Source organism: Elephantulus edwardii, unplaced genomic scaffold (assembly GCF_000299155.1).
Source record: "Elephantulus edwardii isolate Elephantulus edwardi_28Jun2011 unplaced genomic scaffold, EleEdw1.0 scaffold00129, whole genome shotgun sequence".
Lineage (NCBI taxonomy): Eukaryota > Metazoa > Chordata > Mammalia > Macroscelidea > Macroscelididae > Elephantulus > Elephantulus edwardii.
Genome location: NW_006399879.1, coordinates 7,534,292 through 7,549,939, shown reverse-complemented (window position 1 = coordinate 7,549,939; position 15,648 = coordinate 7,534,292). Strand labels below are relative to the sequence as shown.

General features: G+C 56.3%; 1 protein-coding gene across 1 annotated transcript in view; it reads right to left on the bottom strand.

The window, feature by feature from the left end:
- Positions 1-15,648, bottom strand: part of ABLIM2 (actin binding LIM protein family, member 2) — a 125,017-nt gene that overhangs the window by 73,887 nt on the left and 35,482 nt on the right. The window contains exons 6-7 of the mRNA XM_006893669.1: positions 14,935-15,022; positions 8,029-8,087 (exon numbers count right to left, since the gene is read on the bottom strand). Of these exons, the coding sequence (XP_006893731.1) occupies positions 8,029-8,087; positions 14,935-15,022 (147 nt within the window). The remainder of the gene's footprint in view (positions 1-8,028; positions 8,088-14,934; positions 15,023-15,648) is intronic.

The following is a 15,648-nucleotide window of genomic DNA, read 5'->3' as shown; positions in this document are numbered from 1 at the left end:
GGACAGAGCGGAGTTTAGGGCTGTTGTACATAGGGTCGCTATGAGTCACAGGCGACTCGACGGCACATAACAACAACAACAACATATCTATCTATCTATCTATCTATCTATCTATCTATCTATCTATCTATCTGTCTATCTATCTCCTATCTACCTATTATCTATCTATCATCTATCTATCTATTCATCTATATATCTAGTTCCTATCTACCTATTATCTATCTATCTATCTATCTATCTATCTATCTATCTATCTATCTAGTATCTTTGTAACATATCAGTCTGGGGTCCCAAGGTGGTGCCAACAGTGCACATGCTCAGTTGTTCATTGAAAAGTTGGCTGTTCATGTTCTCAAGGAGAATTGAAAGGCCTGGTGATGCACTGCCCCAAATCACAGCTGAAGACCCACGGGGCACAGATCTGCTCTGGAACACTCAGGGTCCCTGGAGGTGGGGCACACTCAATGAAAACAGAGCTTGGCTGCACCTTGTCCCCCAGCCCAGACCTCTCATGGGATGTGTCCTTCCCTCAACCTCTGGAATGGTCACACCACCCAAGGCCACGCTCCATGTTGGCTGGCCCTTCATATCCCTGGCTGCCCTCTTTCCCAAAACAGAGGACTTGTGTCCCTACACCTGCCACAATCTTGAGTTTTCTCCCACCTTGGACATCTTCAAGACAGCCCACAGAGATAGCCACCATGTCTCTGGACCCTGTCATCCATGACCCTTATCTTCCTCCCAGTCCTGCCCCATCTACCCTGGCCATCCACCCGATCCCGGGGCCACCCCTGCCTGAACCCCTCCACAAAGGGGCTGTCAGCCCCGAGTTCAGATGTGTCCCCCCCCCTGCAGGCCCATGTCCTCACAACACTCTTCTCTCCTTCTCCGTCTCCTACCCAGAATTCTGCCAGGCTGACCCATGAGGCCCATTGCAGCCGGCAGCCGGGGGGCCAGGTAGGAGGGTCCCTCCCATGCCTCAGCCTAGCACAGTGACATACAGTCAGTGGGCCATGGACAGGGACATGAGGACAACAGACGTGGACACAGTGCATCAGTGTGGGGGACACCAGGACAGATGTGGACACGGTGCATCAGTGGGAGGGACAGGAGGACAGAGGTGGACATGGTGCATTAGTGTGGGGGACACCAGGACAGATGTGGACACAGTACAGTAGTGTGAGGTGAGGACAGATGGGACAACACATGCCAGCATGGGGACACACCTGTAAGGCACAGGGCGTGGGACCCGAGCACGCCTGGCCGCAGGTCTGCTTCTGCATCTGGAAGGGAAGCAGAGGGGAAAGGTGGGATTTCCACTGGTCACCTGTCAGCTCAGTGCTTCTCTGATGCTGCCCAGTCCCCTCTGTATGCAGGGACGGACCTGCCCAGTCCCCTCATGTGTAGCGATGGGCCTGCCCAGTCTCCTCCGTGTGCTGTGACTGACCTGCCCAGTCCCCTAGGACCAACCTGCCCAGTCCCCTCCGTGTGCAGGGACAGACCTGTCCAGTGTCCTCCATGTGCTGAGATGGACCTGCCCACTCCCCTCCGTGTGCTGAGATGGACCTGCCCAGTCCCTTCCGTGTGCTGGGACGGACCTGCCTAGTACCTTCCGTGTGCTGGGACAGACATGACCAGTCCCCTCTGTGTGCTGTGAGTGACCTACCTAGTACCCTCATGTGTAGGGATGGGCCTTCCCAGTCCCCTCCGTGTGCTGGGATGGACCTGCCCAGTCCACTCCATGTGCAGGGACAGACCCGACCAGCCCCTCTGCACTGCCCAACCTATCTACACTGTCCAAGCCCTCTGCACTGTCCAGTCCCTCTGTGTGAGGACAGTGCTGTCCAGTACACAAGTTGCCTGGGCTCGCTGGTCAGAGGAGAACCTTCTAGCTAACTCTAGTCTCTCACAGAACATTCCAGAAGAAAGTGCTTCCTGTGGGGGCCTCACTGCCCATGACTCAAGGCTGGCAGGCAGCATGGGTCAGAGGTGGGTGAGGGGCAGGTGGCTGAGGGTTCACACGGACAGCCACTGAGGGAGGATGGGGGACCCAGCAGGTGGGTCCTTGCTGGGACCGGTCACACATCAGCTACACTTACAGCTCCGTCCCATGGACCTGCCCTGTGTCAGCGTCCACACAGCTCCCTCTATGCAAGAAGGCGCAGTCCCTCCCCACCACCCAGCTCAGTCCCACATCTGGATCCCCAGGCCTGCTCCAGTGGACAGGGGTCCCAGGGCTGGCAGGTTTTGGGGGCCGGGCTTGATGTTGTCATTTTAACCAGAACTGTAGGTGCCGGCCGTCATTGCCACAGAAGAATCTGATCAAAGGGGCGTGGATGCAGAACAGGATTTCCGTTTCTCACGCAACTAGACACTCTGGCGCCTTCGGAGCCCAAACAACTGTCCTGAGATAAACACGGCTGTTGTCGCCATCAGAGGCAAGCCCCAGAGGGACAGGTCTTGAAAGCATTCAATCGGGGCGTCGCACTAGCTTTACTAGGGAATGGGGACCAGCAACTCTCTCACGGTCACGATGAGTCACTGTGGGATAAACACTAATCTGGATGAACGTTAAGAAGCTGCGCTGCAATCCCAAAGGAAAACAGTTCTAATCCACCGCCTGCTCTGTGGGATAAGGAGGGTCAGCTACGGGCTGGTTTCAACTCAAAGGCAAACAACAACAACAAAGCCTCCTGGTCCAGGTATAGGTTCCGCATGAGCACGGTCAAGTGCTCTGGGATTCCCACTCTTCTCAGAGTCAGCCACAGCTTGTCATGATCCACACAGTCAAAGGCCTTTGCATCGTCAGTAAAGCACACAGTGCCTCGGGTTGAAGCATTCAGTTGGATCACCACGTTGCTAGAATAGGCTATTTCTTGGAGAGGGATGGCGAAGGGGAGGAAGTCCCTCAGCCAGGATTGACACGGTGACTGGACAATGGGATCGAATACGTCCAGAGGTGGTGAGGACAGCACAGGGTGGGACAGGGTTCAGATCTGTTGTTCATAGGGTCGCTCTGAGCTGTACTCAACTTGACAGCACCTAACAACAACCGGACAAAGAGACATGCTGACATCCTAGTACCAGAACCCGTGAACTCGAGTGTCAGGGCCTGTGATAGGCTGCCCAGCGTGGCTAGGCCACGATTCGTGGTGATTTAAGTTATGTAACAATGCCATCTGACAGCTATGTCAATCGCCCCGTAATGTGATCAGCCAACCCGTAGTAAGGGATTAAGGTGGGTGCAACTCCCTTCCTCAGGCCATAGGCCTGATCCAACAATGGGGGGTCCCCCGGGTGGGACCAAGATGGAGGAGGGAGAGCAGGACCCCCACACCATCAGGGAAGAGCCAACGGGAACCTGGTACCTCCTGTGGGCACAGAGCCCCGTCCTGAGAACTGCCAGACCAAGCGAACCTGAAGCTCAGACACATGGAGACGTCTGAGGGACCTGGGTCCCAGAGGGGGACAGAAGACAAAAGACAGACGGTCTCCCCTGGAGCCAATGCTTGGCTTCTGACTCATGCTGGCCACCCCGCGAGAGAACAGCGCTCCGTCTGTTACCATGACCCCCTGTGACATCTCCGTTACAGCAGCACTAGAGATCTGAGTTAAGAGCTCTGGTGACCTGTGCTAAGATGCCGTGCTGGAATCGTAAAGGCAAGTGGTTCGAATCCACCAGCTGCTCCACAGAGGAGGATGGGCAGTCTCCTCCCATGCCTCTGACAGCCCACTGGAGGGTCAGCTGTGGATTGGTTCCGACTTGCCACACACAATAAAAACGCCTTCAGAGATATACAGCAGTGACCTCATTTAGACCAAGGGTTTTTGCTGATGTCATCAGTTAACATGAGATGCCATGGGACAGGACAGGTCCACATCCTGGATCTGAGGTTGTCCTTACAAAGAGAACAGAGAGAGGAAGAAAGAAGGACACCGTGTGACATCATGTAATGAGCCAACACCTAGGGCTCACAGAAGCCAGCAGAGGGGCAGGGAAAGGCCTCCTGAGAATCTCAGGGAACCCAGCTGGGCCGGCATCGGGATCCAGACGCCAGGCCTCCAGGCCATGAGACCATAAACTCTTCTAAGACAAGTCACCTCAGAGGGAACCAACACGGAGGGCGTCCTGCTTTCAGACGCCAACACCGAGGCTGTGAGACCATAAAATCCTGTGCTCATGTTACCTCAGGGACTCAACATGGTTGTGGTTCAGAATCTTTGGATCCAAGGAAAAATTTGGCTTCACACTCTCCAGAATAGACCTGTTTATTCTCTGGGAGGTGCATGGTACGTTCAGGACTCGTGTCCAGCACCACAGCTCAAAGGCATCCATTCTTCTGTCATCCCCAGTCCTTGTTCAGCTTTCTGATGCAGAGCAAGTAACTGAAGACCATGGCCTGGCTCAGGTGCACCTTAGTCTCTAGGCTGTATCATTTTTCTTTAGCAGAGAGCAGCCTTCTCCAGTGCAATTCATCTTTTATTTCCTGACTGCAGGTGCCAAGTGCGGATTATAGAGCCAGTCAAGATGAAATTGTTAACAATGTTTCTTCTCCGTCTACATGGCGCGAATCTGTATCCTCTTGATGTTCCGCTTCAATTCATATTGAAGACCTTCCATGGCAAGTACTTCAGGTCCTCCTCAGTTTCAGCAGGGTTGTGTCATCTGCATAACACAGGCTGTTGATGAGTCTTCCTCCAATCCTGATGCCACACTCCTCATAGTCTATCCTCCCGGGTGATCTGTTCTGCATACAGATTGAAAAGGTATGGGGACAGGCCACATCGCTGACACACTTCCTTCCTGGTTTTGGACCCTGAAGTGTTTCCTTGTTCTGTTCTGACAACTGCTTCCTGGTCCAAGTATAGGTTTCACAGGAACAAAATCAAGTCTGGGATTCCCATTCTTCTCAAAGTTAACCACAATTTGTCATGATCCACACATACTGTAGAATAGACCATCAACTACTCTTATGAAAGTTCAAATTAAAGCTAAAGAAAGCTAAATCCGACCCACAGGAATAAAAATTTTACCTTGAGTCTATCCCACCTAAATTTAAAAACCATCTCAGGAATAGATTTGAGGCTTTGAATGCTAATGAATGAAGACTAGATGAGCTGTGGGAGGATATAAAGAATATCATCTATGTAGAATGTAAAAGGTCATTACAAAGACAGAGGAGGAAGGAAAAAACAGGTTGGATGGCAGAAGAGACTGAATATTGCACTAGAGCACCAAGAAACCAAAGTAAAGGGAAGAAATCAGAAAGTTAAGGAGCTGAATAGAAGACTTCAAAGGGCAGCTCGGGAAGACAAAGCAAAGTATTATAATGAAATGTGCAAAGAGCTGGAGTCAGAAAATCAAAGGGACCAAATTCACTCATCATTTCTTAAGTTGAAGGAACTGAAGAACAAATTCAAGCCAGGAACTGCAGTACTTAAAGATGCTATGGAGAGAATACTGAATGATCCAGGAAGCATTAAAGAAGACGGAGGGAGTATACAGAGTTACTGTAACAAAAAGAATTGGCTGACACAGAAGAATCTCAAGAAACAACATAGGATCAAGAAGCATGGTGATGAACGAGGAAGTTCAAGGTGCTCTGAAGGAACTGGCTAAAAAATAAGGCCCCAGGAACTGATGGAATACCAACTGACATACATCAGCAAAACAGATGCTGCCCTGGACGTGCTCACTAGATTGCGCCAGGAAATCTGGAGGACATACACCTGGCCAGCTGACTGGATGACTGGAAGATCCATTTTTATTCCCATTCTAAAAAAAAAAAAACAAAAAAAAACACCAAACGTGTGTGGAAAGTATCGAACAATTTCACTAATATTACATGTAAGCAAAATCCTGCTGAAGATTATCCAAAAATGAGTAGAACAGCACATTGACAGAAGTACTAGAAATACAGGCTGGGTTTAGAAGAGGTCATGGCACTAGAGACATTAACACCAATGTCAGATGGATCTTGGTAGAAAGCAGACTACCAGGAGAATGAATTGAATAAATTTCAACACGAAAGGGACCCTGATCAAGTCCCTCTCTTCCAGACTGTAAGGAAATGAACTGCTGTGTTTATAGGTCACCTCATAGTGGACACAGTCAACCCTGATCTCAGGCCCCCAGCCTCCAGACTCAAGGATTGTACGCTGTCTTTCTAACTCAGCAGGAGAATTCTAGGTGAATAGACCTCCTCTCCCTTAGACTTCAGGCTGAGAGACTCTTGTGTTTACAAGTCATCTCAGAGGGAACCACACCTAACCCCCTGATGCAGGACACAGGCCTCCAGGTCGAGAAACACCATAAATGCCGTGTTTATAAAGTCTCCTCAGGGGGAATCAGCTGGGCCAACACCCTGACCGAGGCCGTGAGCTCCAGCCTGAGAGTAAATGCTGCCCCCACGGCCCCTCTGGCTTGTGCCTGGTTACTGCGCCCAGAGCAGACGGACTGGTCTGCACTTCAGATATTGTGAGGCTTCAGAGCCTCTGCTTCCTCCACTGTGGCTGTGGATGAGCTCAGAGTGGGGGGACCGGGGCCACAGTCAGGGGACTGCGGTCAGGGAGGGGGCTGTGGTCAGGGAGGGGGCTGTGGTCAGGGAGGGGACCACAGTCAGGGGGCCGTGGTGGTCAGGGGGCCACAGTTAGAGGACCTCAGGTGGCCTTTTATAAAGCTCAGCACAGCAGCCCTCAGCCGTGTATGCCCCAGTGGCCCAAGGGCACTCTTGGTCACCAGGGAACATCTAGAGCTCTAGAAGTAGACCCAGCCCTGGGGGGCAGGCCGGTCACAAAAAAGCATGCTGGGACTACATGAGGTCCCGGGTGTGTCCTGGGTACATCCAGGCCACCTGCCTCCTCCCACGTTCTAGAACCCTCTATTCTCATTTGTCTCCACCTACCGCCTTGCCACCAGGACTCAGTTCTGAGTGCAGCCCTGTCCCTCCTCACTCCTTCCATCCTCCACCAGGTCAGACACAGTGGCCAGCACATAGAGTCTGCTCTCCACAGCCACGGCTCCCATCAGACGGGACCCCAGAGGATAGTGACCACTGAGATCCGGAACCTCAGAGGACAGGGACTCCAGAGGACAGGGACCCCAGAGGACAGAGATGACCCCAGAGGACAGGGACTCCAGAGGACAGGACCCCAGAGGACAAGGACCCCAGAGGACAAGGACCTCAGAGGACAGGGACCTGGAAGAGAGGGCTCCAGAGGACAGGGAACCCAGAGGACAGGGACCCCAGAGGACGGGACCCCAGGCTGACCCTTCCCTGTCTTCCTGGCCTCATCCCCAGTGTACACAGTCACTGCTCACTAGGTGAGCTGGTGCCACAGGAGCAAATGTCTGAGGCTGCACGTGGCCACCACAGGTGGGTCCTCCTGGCCGCCTGTCCACAGGCACCCGCTGCAGATGGTGGGGACAGCTAACATGCCTCCATGCTGAGGGATCCCATGTGGCACGGATTGGGGAGGGCTCCCTGGTTGGGGTGCCCCCTGTGGATGCTGGGGACAGCCAATGGACCTCTGTATCCCATAACCCAATGGCAGAATGGATCGGGGAGTCCTCCCAGGCCGGGGTGGGGGTGTCCCCTGTGGATGCTGGGGTTAGCTAACCTGTCTCAGTGTTCCAGGACCCCAGGTGCTCATGAAGAAGGAAGACTGCCGAGGCTGAGGGGGGCAGTAGTGAGTCACCCCCAGGGTTCTGAGCTGCCCAGCGCCTGGCACAGGGCCCTTGTCAGTGAGTCATGTCTGCTGGCCGGCAACATGGTGGAGATGTCCCCTACCACCCGGAGAGTTATACACAGAGAGTGACTAACACCACCCAGCTGCATTCAGGGTAACCGAGGCTGCAGGACATGCTCCCCAGGCCCCACTGCCCCCACCACGGCCTGTCCAGACAGCATCTCCATGTGAGGGAGGCTGCAGGACATGCCTTCCCACCCAGGCCCACTGCCCCCACCATGGCCTGTCCAGGCAGCATCTCCAGGTGATGCCCCAGGGAGAACAGGGCAAGGCTCTCACCTTGGCTTTGTCCTCAGTCCTGGCCACCTGCCGGCACGCGGGATGCCAGATGGAAGAGCCTGTGACAGAGGGAAGTGGTTAGTGGGTCCCAGCCAGAGTGACTGTGGGCAGGTATCATCCCAGTGCTGGCCGGTACCTCAAGGGGCACAGTGGGCTGATGCCCCCTTGGGGACTAATGGCTCAGGCAGGGCCCTTTGGCTGGAGGGGGCAGTTCTCCCAGCCCTGTTGCCCAGACACTGTCCCTCAGACGAGGCACCTGAGGCCCTGGGACAGAGGAGAGGAAGGGCCCGTGGCATGCCCAGCCTTGGCACACTCAGACAGCTGAGCCCACCCTGCTCCCTGCATGTGGTTGGGCTGGACGGTGGGGGCAGAGGGGCTCGGGGTGGGCAGGCAGGTGGCTCAGGAGTGGGGCCTCGGGGCCTCAGCTTCCTCTCTTGGCCCCCCTGAGCCCCCAGTCCCCAGCCAGCTCAAGCTTGCCTGCAGGACCCTCCCTCTAAGCCCACCTCACCCTGTCTAAGCCCTGTTCCCTGACCAAGCACAGCAGAAAACATCCCACCTCACTAGACAATCGGGGCATCAAAATGAGCAGTGCTGGCCCCATCCGTCCCTCGGCCAACTCAGCGCCGGCCTGGTCTACAGCCCTCCTGTCCACTACCTACCTCGGCCCAGGCTGCCCAGTAAGGGCCATGTCCACCACTCACACGCCCAAGTCCAATCTACAGAGCTGTGGAAACCCGCCCCCTCGCAGTCTCATCTCACAACAGGGATGGCACCAGTGCACGGCGGAGTGGACGCAGTAAGATGTGTGTGCATGTGTGCGTGTGTGCACACCTGCATGCCATGTGTGTGTGCACGTGTTGGTATACATGTTCCTGTGTGCACGTGTGTGTGCATGTGTAAAGCCTTTCCATTCTGTGATGACAGGTAAGGTTATTGGGTGGCATCAAGCCACTTCCTTCTCACAGTGTCTGAATGTGCTCTCCGTGGCTGCCCTGTGCTTGCTGTCAGGGCAGCTGCCGGGCCTCCTCCTCAGCGAGGGGCCTCCTCTCACCCACTGGCTCGCTGCCTGGTTGTATCGGGTTCTCTGGGCTTCCTGAGGGGCCTCACGCTGCCCAGTGCAATGCCACCCTCACTATCACTGCTGTGTGGGAGCCGTGGCTGTTCCCGACCAAAGACAGAGTGAAGCAGGAACTGCGCAGTTGGCTCTGGGCTGAAGGAGCTTCCAGAGAACAGTGCAGCTGGCACCCCGCAGCACCTCGGTGACCCCTGAGCCCCATGGGCTTCCACTGGTCACCAGTAGATGGCCAGGCCCTTCTTCCCCATCAGCCTTGATCTAGAAGCTCTGCTGAAACCTGCCAGCATCATGGCCATGTGAGCAGCCTCCAGGGACAGGTGGGGGGGTGGGAATGAGGTGCACCTGCTGGTGGCTGAACCCACATCTCCCGCGTGGAAAGCGAGGGCTCACCACCACGGCCCGTGCAGAACACAGGGTAGCTCAATGAAATGCGGTCCTACACCTCACATAAGGAGCTCTGGTGGCCTAGTGGTAAGAAGCTGCCCTGCAATCCCAAAGGCATGAGGTTAACCACCAGCCGCACTGCGGGAGAAGGACGGGCAATCTCCTCCTGTGGACTTACTGCCTCCGAAAACCCACCAAGGGGTCAGCTCTGGGGGTTCTGACCCGGCGGCATGTGTCAACTATACGCGTGGTCTCGTTTCCAGCCATTTTTGCTTTAATGTACGTCCAGAGCAGTCCCCGTGTGGCCAGGACTGGCATTCGGGTTCTCCCTGAGCACAGAGGGGTGCCCTTCCTGGTCGTCCAGGTCAGCCTGATGGGAGGAAGTGGCCCCCTTTATTTTAACCAGTCTCCTGGATGATGGTCACGTGACAGCACGGCCATGCCCGCTCCAGGCCAAGCATGGGCGACAAATCTCAATTCACCAGATACACCCAGCGTCTTGCACTCCCTCCGTTTCTTGGAACAGCTTCCTTGAGCCCCAGAAGGCTGCCTCCTGAAATGACAGAAGACCACACTGTGTCCCCCAACAGTGAGCTGTGAGGCGACCCCACCTCTGGGCCTTCCTTCATGTGTGAGCCATGCTACTGCGTCCGGATGAGGGTGGGCTACTTCTGAGTAGGTATCTTTTGAGACATGTTGTTGTGAAGTGCCGTCAAGCTGCTCTGACTCAGACCCTGTGAACGCCAGGTCTGAGCCCCGTCCTGTGCCATCCTCATCACCTCCGACACTCTCCAGCCCATCGGTCCAGTCTCTGTGTCTGTCCTTCTCACGGAGGGTCTTCCTCTCGTCACTACCCTCCACTTTCCCCAGCAGGGTGTCTGTCCAAGTCCATCCTGACAACACGCCCAAAGCACGTGAGCTGAAGGCTCTGCGCCCTCTCCTCTGAGGAGCCCTCTGGCTGCACTCCTCCCGGGCAGACAAGCTTGTCCTCCGGTGTCCCTGGGAGTCAGTGCTCGCCTCCAGCACCACAGCTCAAAGGCGTTGACGCTTCTGTCATCCTTATCCCGTGCAGCTTTCTGATGCATAAGAAGCAAAGACCATGGCTTGGGTCAGGCGCACCTTAGTCTTTATATTGACATCTTTGCTCCCTAGCACTTTAAGGAGGTCCTTGACAGCAGATTCCCAGTGCAACACATCGCTGAGTTTCCCGCTTGCTCCCATCGTGGGCGTTGACGGACTGTGGGTCCAAGCGACACTTCTGAGCCAAGACAAGGCTGAACTCAGCGAGCAGAGGAGAGCCGGGGGGAGGCACATCGAGTCACACGGAGCCAGGGCGCAGGGGCTGAGGGACCTCCCTCCACTGCCCGGGGAGAGTCCTCTACTCCTGACCCCCTGAATGTGTCCTGCCCACCCTCTCTGCCTGTTAGGGTCCCATCCTAACACCTGTTAGTGACACAGATGTCATCCTTGTGTCATTTTTCCAACAGCCGGAGCTCACCTGTGTCTGTGTCACACCGGGGCCATGCTCTCCGAATGTCAGACATCTCCACAACTCCACAGCACACTAAACAGACCACTGCACGTTGTTGTTGAGTCAGAACTGACCCCTACTTGACCCTCCAGCGGGCTTTTGAGGGGAGTAAATCGCACGGGAGAAGAGTGCCTGTCTTACTCCCGCAGAGCAGCGGGTGGATTCGAACAGCCAACCTTTGTGTGAGTAGTACACTTCCTTACCACTAGGCCACTACAACGTCCTCGCACACGGAACAGAGTGCAACACGGTGTCAACCAAACTTTCATACGCACTGACTCACCCAATGCACCACGCACCGTCTGCCGCAGCCTGGAATCAAACCCACAGCCTGAGCAAGCCCACTGCCCTGTCACCCCAGCATGCGTGGCCGAGACCCAGCCCCCAGCTACCTGGGAAGAGGGCGGGAGAAGCTGGGGTCTCCCATGAAGACACAGATGTTGTGGGTGTACCCACTCAGCTCACTGACCAGGACACCAGGACTGTGGGGTCCTGGTCCACCCGGGCACTTCAGATGAAAGGCCTGACAACTGTCCATTGAGTCCACAGGGCCAGCTGTGCTTGCCACATGGTCACCGTGCACTGGCCTCGACGTGCGGGCTCCTCAGGGATGCTGGACGCAGGCCTCCCGCTGGAACGCGCACACAGACGCCTTGCCCTCTCATCCTGTCTCGTGGGGCCGTTCTGGCTGGGGGTCCACGTTTTCAGCTGACCCTGGGACACCTCAGGAGCTGACCTGACGGCCCCTTCCATCCTCCTGATCAACACTCTAAGGAATTTGTTTTTACTGCAGTCAGCTGACAGGAGGACACCTGCCCATGTGGCAACGGCAGCGCTATACAGTGGCGTTTTAGGTGGCATTTGAAATACCAGAGTTCACGGTGATGACAATGGAGGTGCCAGTGGCCCTCCAAGCTCCCGCCCGCACAGCCCATGGGCCGGCTGCACTCCAAGTCCACGTGTCATCCGAGTGTGCAGGGGGCTGTCCACTGTGGGGGCCACTAGAGGCCTTGCTCTGGGAAGCTGGCTGCGTGGGGTCCCCTGGTCAATGGTGCCCCACCCCCAGGGAGGGCAAGTAAGACTCTCAGCTGGCCAGCAAGGTGAGGCCGCAGCCGTGTGCCCCAGGACGCCCACATCCAGCACCTTTCACTGGTCGAAGCCAGAAGCCGGCCCAAGTGGGGAGGGGGAGGCACCCTGGGAGAAGCCAGGCCTCCTACACCCGTGTCCTGGAGGGCAGCTCCGAACTCCAGGCAAGGCCTCTGGGCTGGTGTCCTCACTCCTAGAAGGAAGGGACCCTGTGTCCATCAGGGATGGGGTGGCATCTCCCCTCCAGACAGCCCAGTGCCTGCTGGGACAGCCTCAAAAGATCCTTTCATGCGACTGTGGAGGGGACACCAGGGACAGGACCACCGTCTGGCATCACCGCCTGGCTCAGCCTCAGAAAGGGAAGCTTATCTTCAGGGTGTTTGGATTCAGGCCTCTGGGTCACCAAGGCTGGGGCAGTGACGGGGAGCACAGCCCTGCCCCAGCCATGCGGTCACCAGCCCCAGGACCAGACTCAGCAGGACAAGACCAGGCAGAATGAGAGCTGAGCCCTGGGCCCACCCCTTGCCTGGCTCCTCCTCTGTCCAGGGGCCAGGGTCCAGAGTCCACAGTATAGGGCCTAGGGTCCATGGTCCAGAATCCAGGGTCCAGAGTCCTGGGTCCAGGGCCTAGAGTCCAGGATCAGCTCCAGAGTCCAAGGCTCATAGACCAAGGCTCAGGGCCAGCATTTTGAGTATAGGGTCGGCCCCCATCAGCTTCCTCCTGACAGCTCCTCCCTTCCCCCTGGCCTCCTAGTGTCCTTCATTTCTATCTTGCCCACCCAGCTCAGTGTCCTCTGTGCCCCAGCCTGGCCTTCTGCACTCGGGCCTGCATCTCTGCTGCTCACATCCACCCTGGAGCCAGAGAACACCATGTTCCCAGGAAGCCTGGGCCTCCACTCAAAGCCTGAGACACCTCCTTCATAAAACCCTCCAAGCCTGGGCAGACACCACGTGCTGGGGCTGTGTCACTGCAGAGACAGCCAGCATCCTGGCCAGCTGTGCCAATGACCCCCAGCTCACACCAGACCTGTGCCTGACAGAACATAGGAAGGGGTGAGGGACGGGGCATGGCCAAGGTGAGGGTGAACGGAAGGGTTGTTTTACAAGCAGCTGACAGCAAGCATGCCTTTGGTACTGGACATCCAGGGACAGCATCTGTCTCCCACTCTGTGGACATGGAGCCCTCGGGCGGTGCACACAGTGACTCCATCCACCCACCAGCTGAAAGGCTGGAGGCTCAAACCGGCCAGAGGCACATGGAGGAAAGGCCTGGAGACCTGCTGCCGAAAGGCCACGGCCATGACCATCCTGTGGAGTGGCTCTGTTCTGACTGTGGGCAGTGTGTGTGTGTGTGTGTGTGTGTGTGTGTGTGTGTGTCACTGCACAGGAGTCAGCAATGACCCTTGACAGACACACAGGTCAGAAGGCTGCCGAGGCTGAGGGCTGTGACCCATCACTGACTTCACTCAGACAAGCCAGCAGATGCGAGCAAAGCCCGGGATGGGGACAGGACAGCGAGGGGTCTGGCTCGAAGGTCCTCAGGCCGCGGCCCCGACAGTGTTCGTTAATAATGGGTCCAGGTCCTCCCACAAGCACCGCAGGACGATGGACGTGGCTGGCTGGGTCCGTCAGTAGCTGTGGGGATATCTCCGGGACTCAGAAGACACTCCCCAGTCCCCCACTCCACGCTTCCTTAGTGGTCTTCAGTGTCCCCCTCACCACTCCTCTATAGGTTCCTATGAGTTGACAGTTGTACCTGGCAAAGCAGGTCAGGGACACACTGAAGTCTGCTCCAAGGCTGGACAGCACCAAGGCCCACTGCACCCTGCTCCAAGGCTAGATACCTCCAGGCCACACTGCACCCTGCTCCAAGGCTGGACGGCACCAGGGCCCACTGCACCCTGCTCCAAGGCTAGATACCTCCAGGCCACACTGCACCCTGCTCCAAGGCTGGATGGCACCAGGCCACCCTGTACCCTGCTCCAGGTCTGGACAGCACCAGGGCCCACTGCATCCTGCTCTGAGGCTAGACACCTCCAGGCCACCCTGCACCCTTCTCCATGGCTGGACAGCACCAGGGCCCACCACATTCTGCTCCACAACACATCACACCCTGCTCCAGGGCTGGATAGCTCCAGGGCCAGAGACAGGCTCTGCAGGACTGAGTGCCATTCTTTTGGGGTTTACTTGTTGCTGCCGGTGGCTGTCCAGCTGTCTCTTCTCTCCCATGAGGTCCACACAGCACAGGAGACACTGCCTGTGACTAGTTGCAGCTGGACCCTATGAATCACATGATTCTGTTAGCTGGTTTTCTAGGCACTTCTTCCTAGTCTGACTTAGTCTAGACTCCACTGAAACCTGTTCCTCATCACAGCAACGTATTAGCCAGTGACAGAGAGTTGACGGCAGGTGGTGTGAGTGCCTTCCAGGAATCAAACCCCGGGCTCCCACATGGAGGACAAGGATGCTGAGAGCCGCCATGCCCCGTCTGGATCTCACTGCTGGACGAATGCCCAGTCCTGCTCTGGCTCCCCAGTTTCAGCTTAGGCCTCCTGGCGACTGACAGCCAGGACTACAGTCTGGGGTTCTCGCCTGCCAGCTGTGCCCTCTCCTCTAGGTGGACAGAGGCCCCATGAGCCTGCCCAGTGAGCCTCTCACCCTGCATCCACCCTGAGCTGAACTCCGTGTGGAGAGCTGGCTCAGGCGGCTCCTCCAGCACTGGACCGAGAAGCTGAGCCCTCTGAGTCAAGCGGAACCTAGGAGGTGACACAGGAGGTGACACAGGTGACAACCTCCGAGTAAGTGTGTGAGCCAGCACAGGGTCGGCTTACCTTGCAGGTACATCTCCTCGCTCTCTGCAAACATCTGGCCGCACCTGACACATAGCGCACAGGAAGGGTGGTAATGCTTCTCCCCGGCCTGCAGAGAGACAGACACACATGGGCCAGGATCCATGACCTGGGGGGGAGGGGCACTCAAATGTGAGGAATCAGGGGCATAAAAGGTTGGTGCGGAAGAGACTGGCAAATGTGGGGCTCAGACGGAACACCAAGTCACAGAGAGTCCTGTGTGGAGAATTCAGGACAGCTGTTTGGGGTGTTGAGCTTGTGATCAGAGATCCTGCCTGCATGCCACACCAACCAGTTACCTGCTGAACCAGCAGCCCTCACCAATCTAAAGTCAGGCAGGGTCTAGGCTGGCAGAGTCTGTACAGGGACTGGGGTATGGACAAAGCAGGAAAAGCAGGACATCTACACAGCAAGATCTGTGTAGGAAGAGTCTGTACAGAGGGGGTCTGTATAAACAGGGTCTGTGTAGAGGAGGGTCTGTAAAGAAAAGGGTCTGTGTGGAGGAGGGTCTGTGTAGGAGAGGGTCTGTGTAGGGGAGGGTCTGTGTAGAGGAGGGTCTATTTAGGGGAGGGTCTGTGTAGGGGAGGGTCTGTGTCGGGGAGGGCCTGTGTAGGGGAGGGTCTGTGTGGGGAGGGTCTGTGTAGAAGAGGATCTGTAGGGGAGAGTCTGTATAGAGGAGGGTCTGTGTAGGGGAGG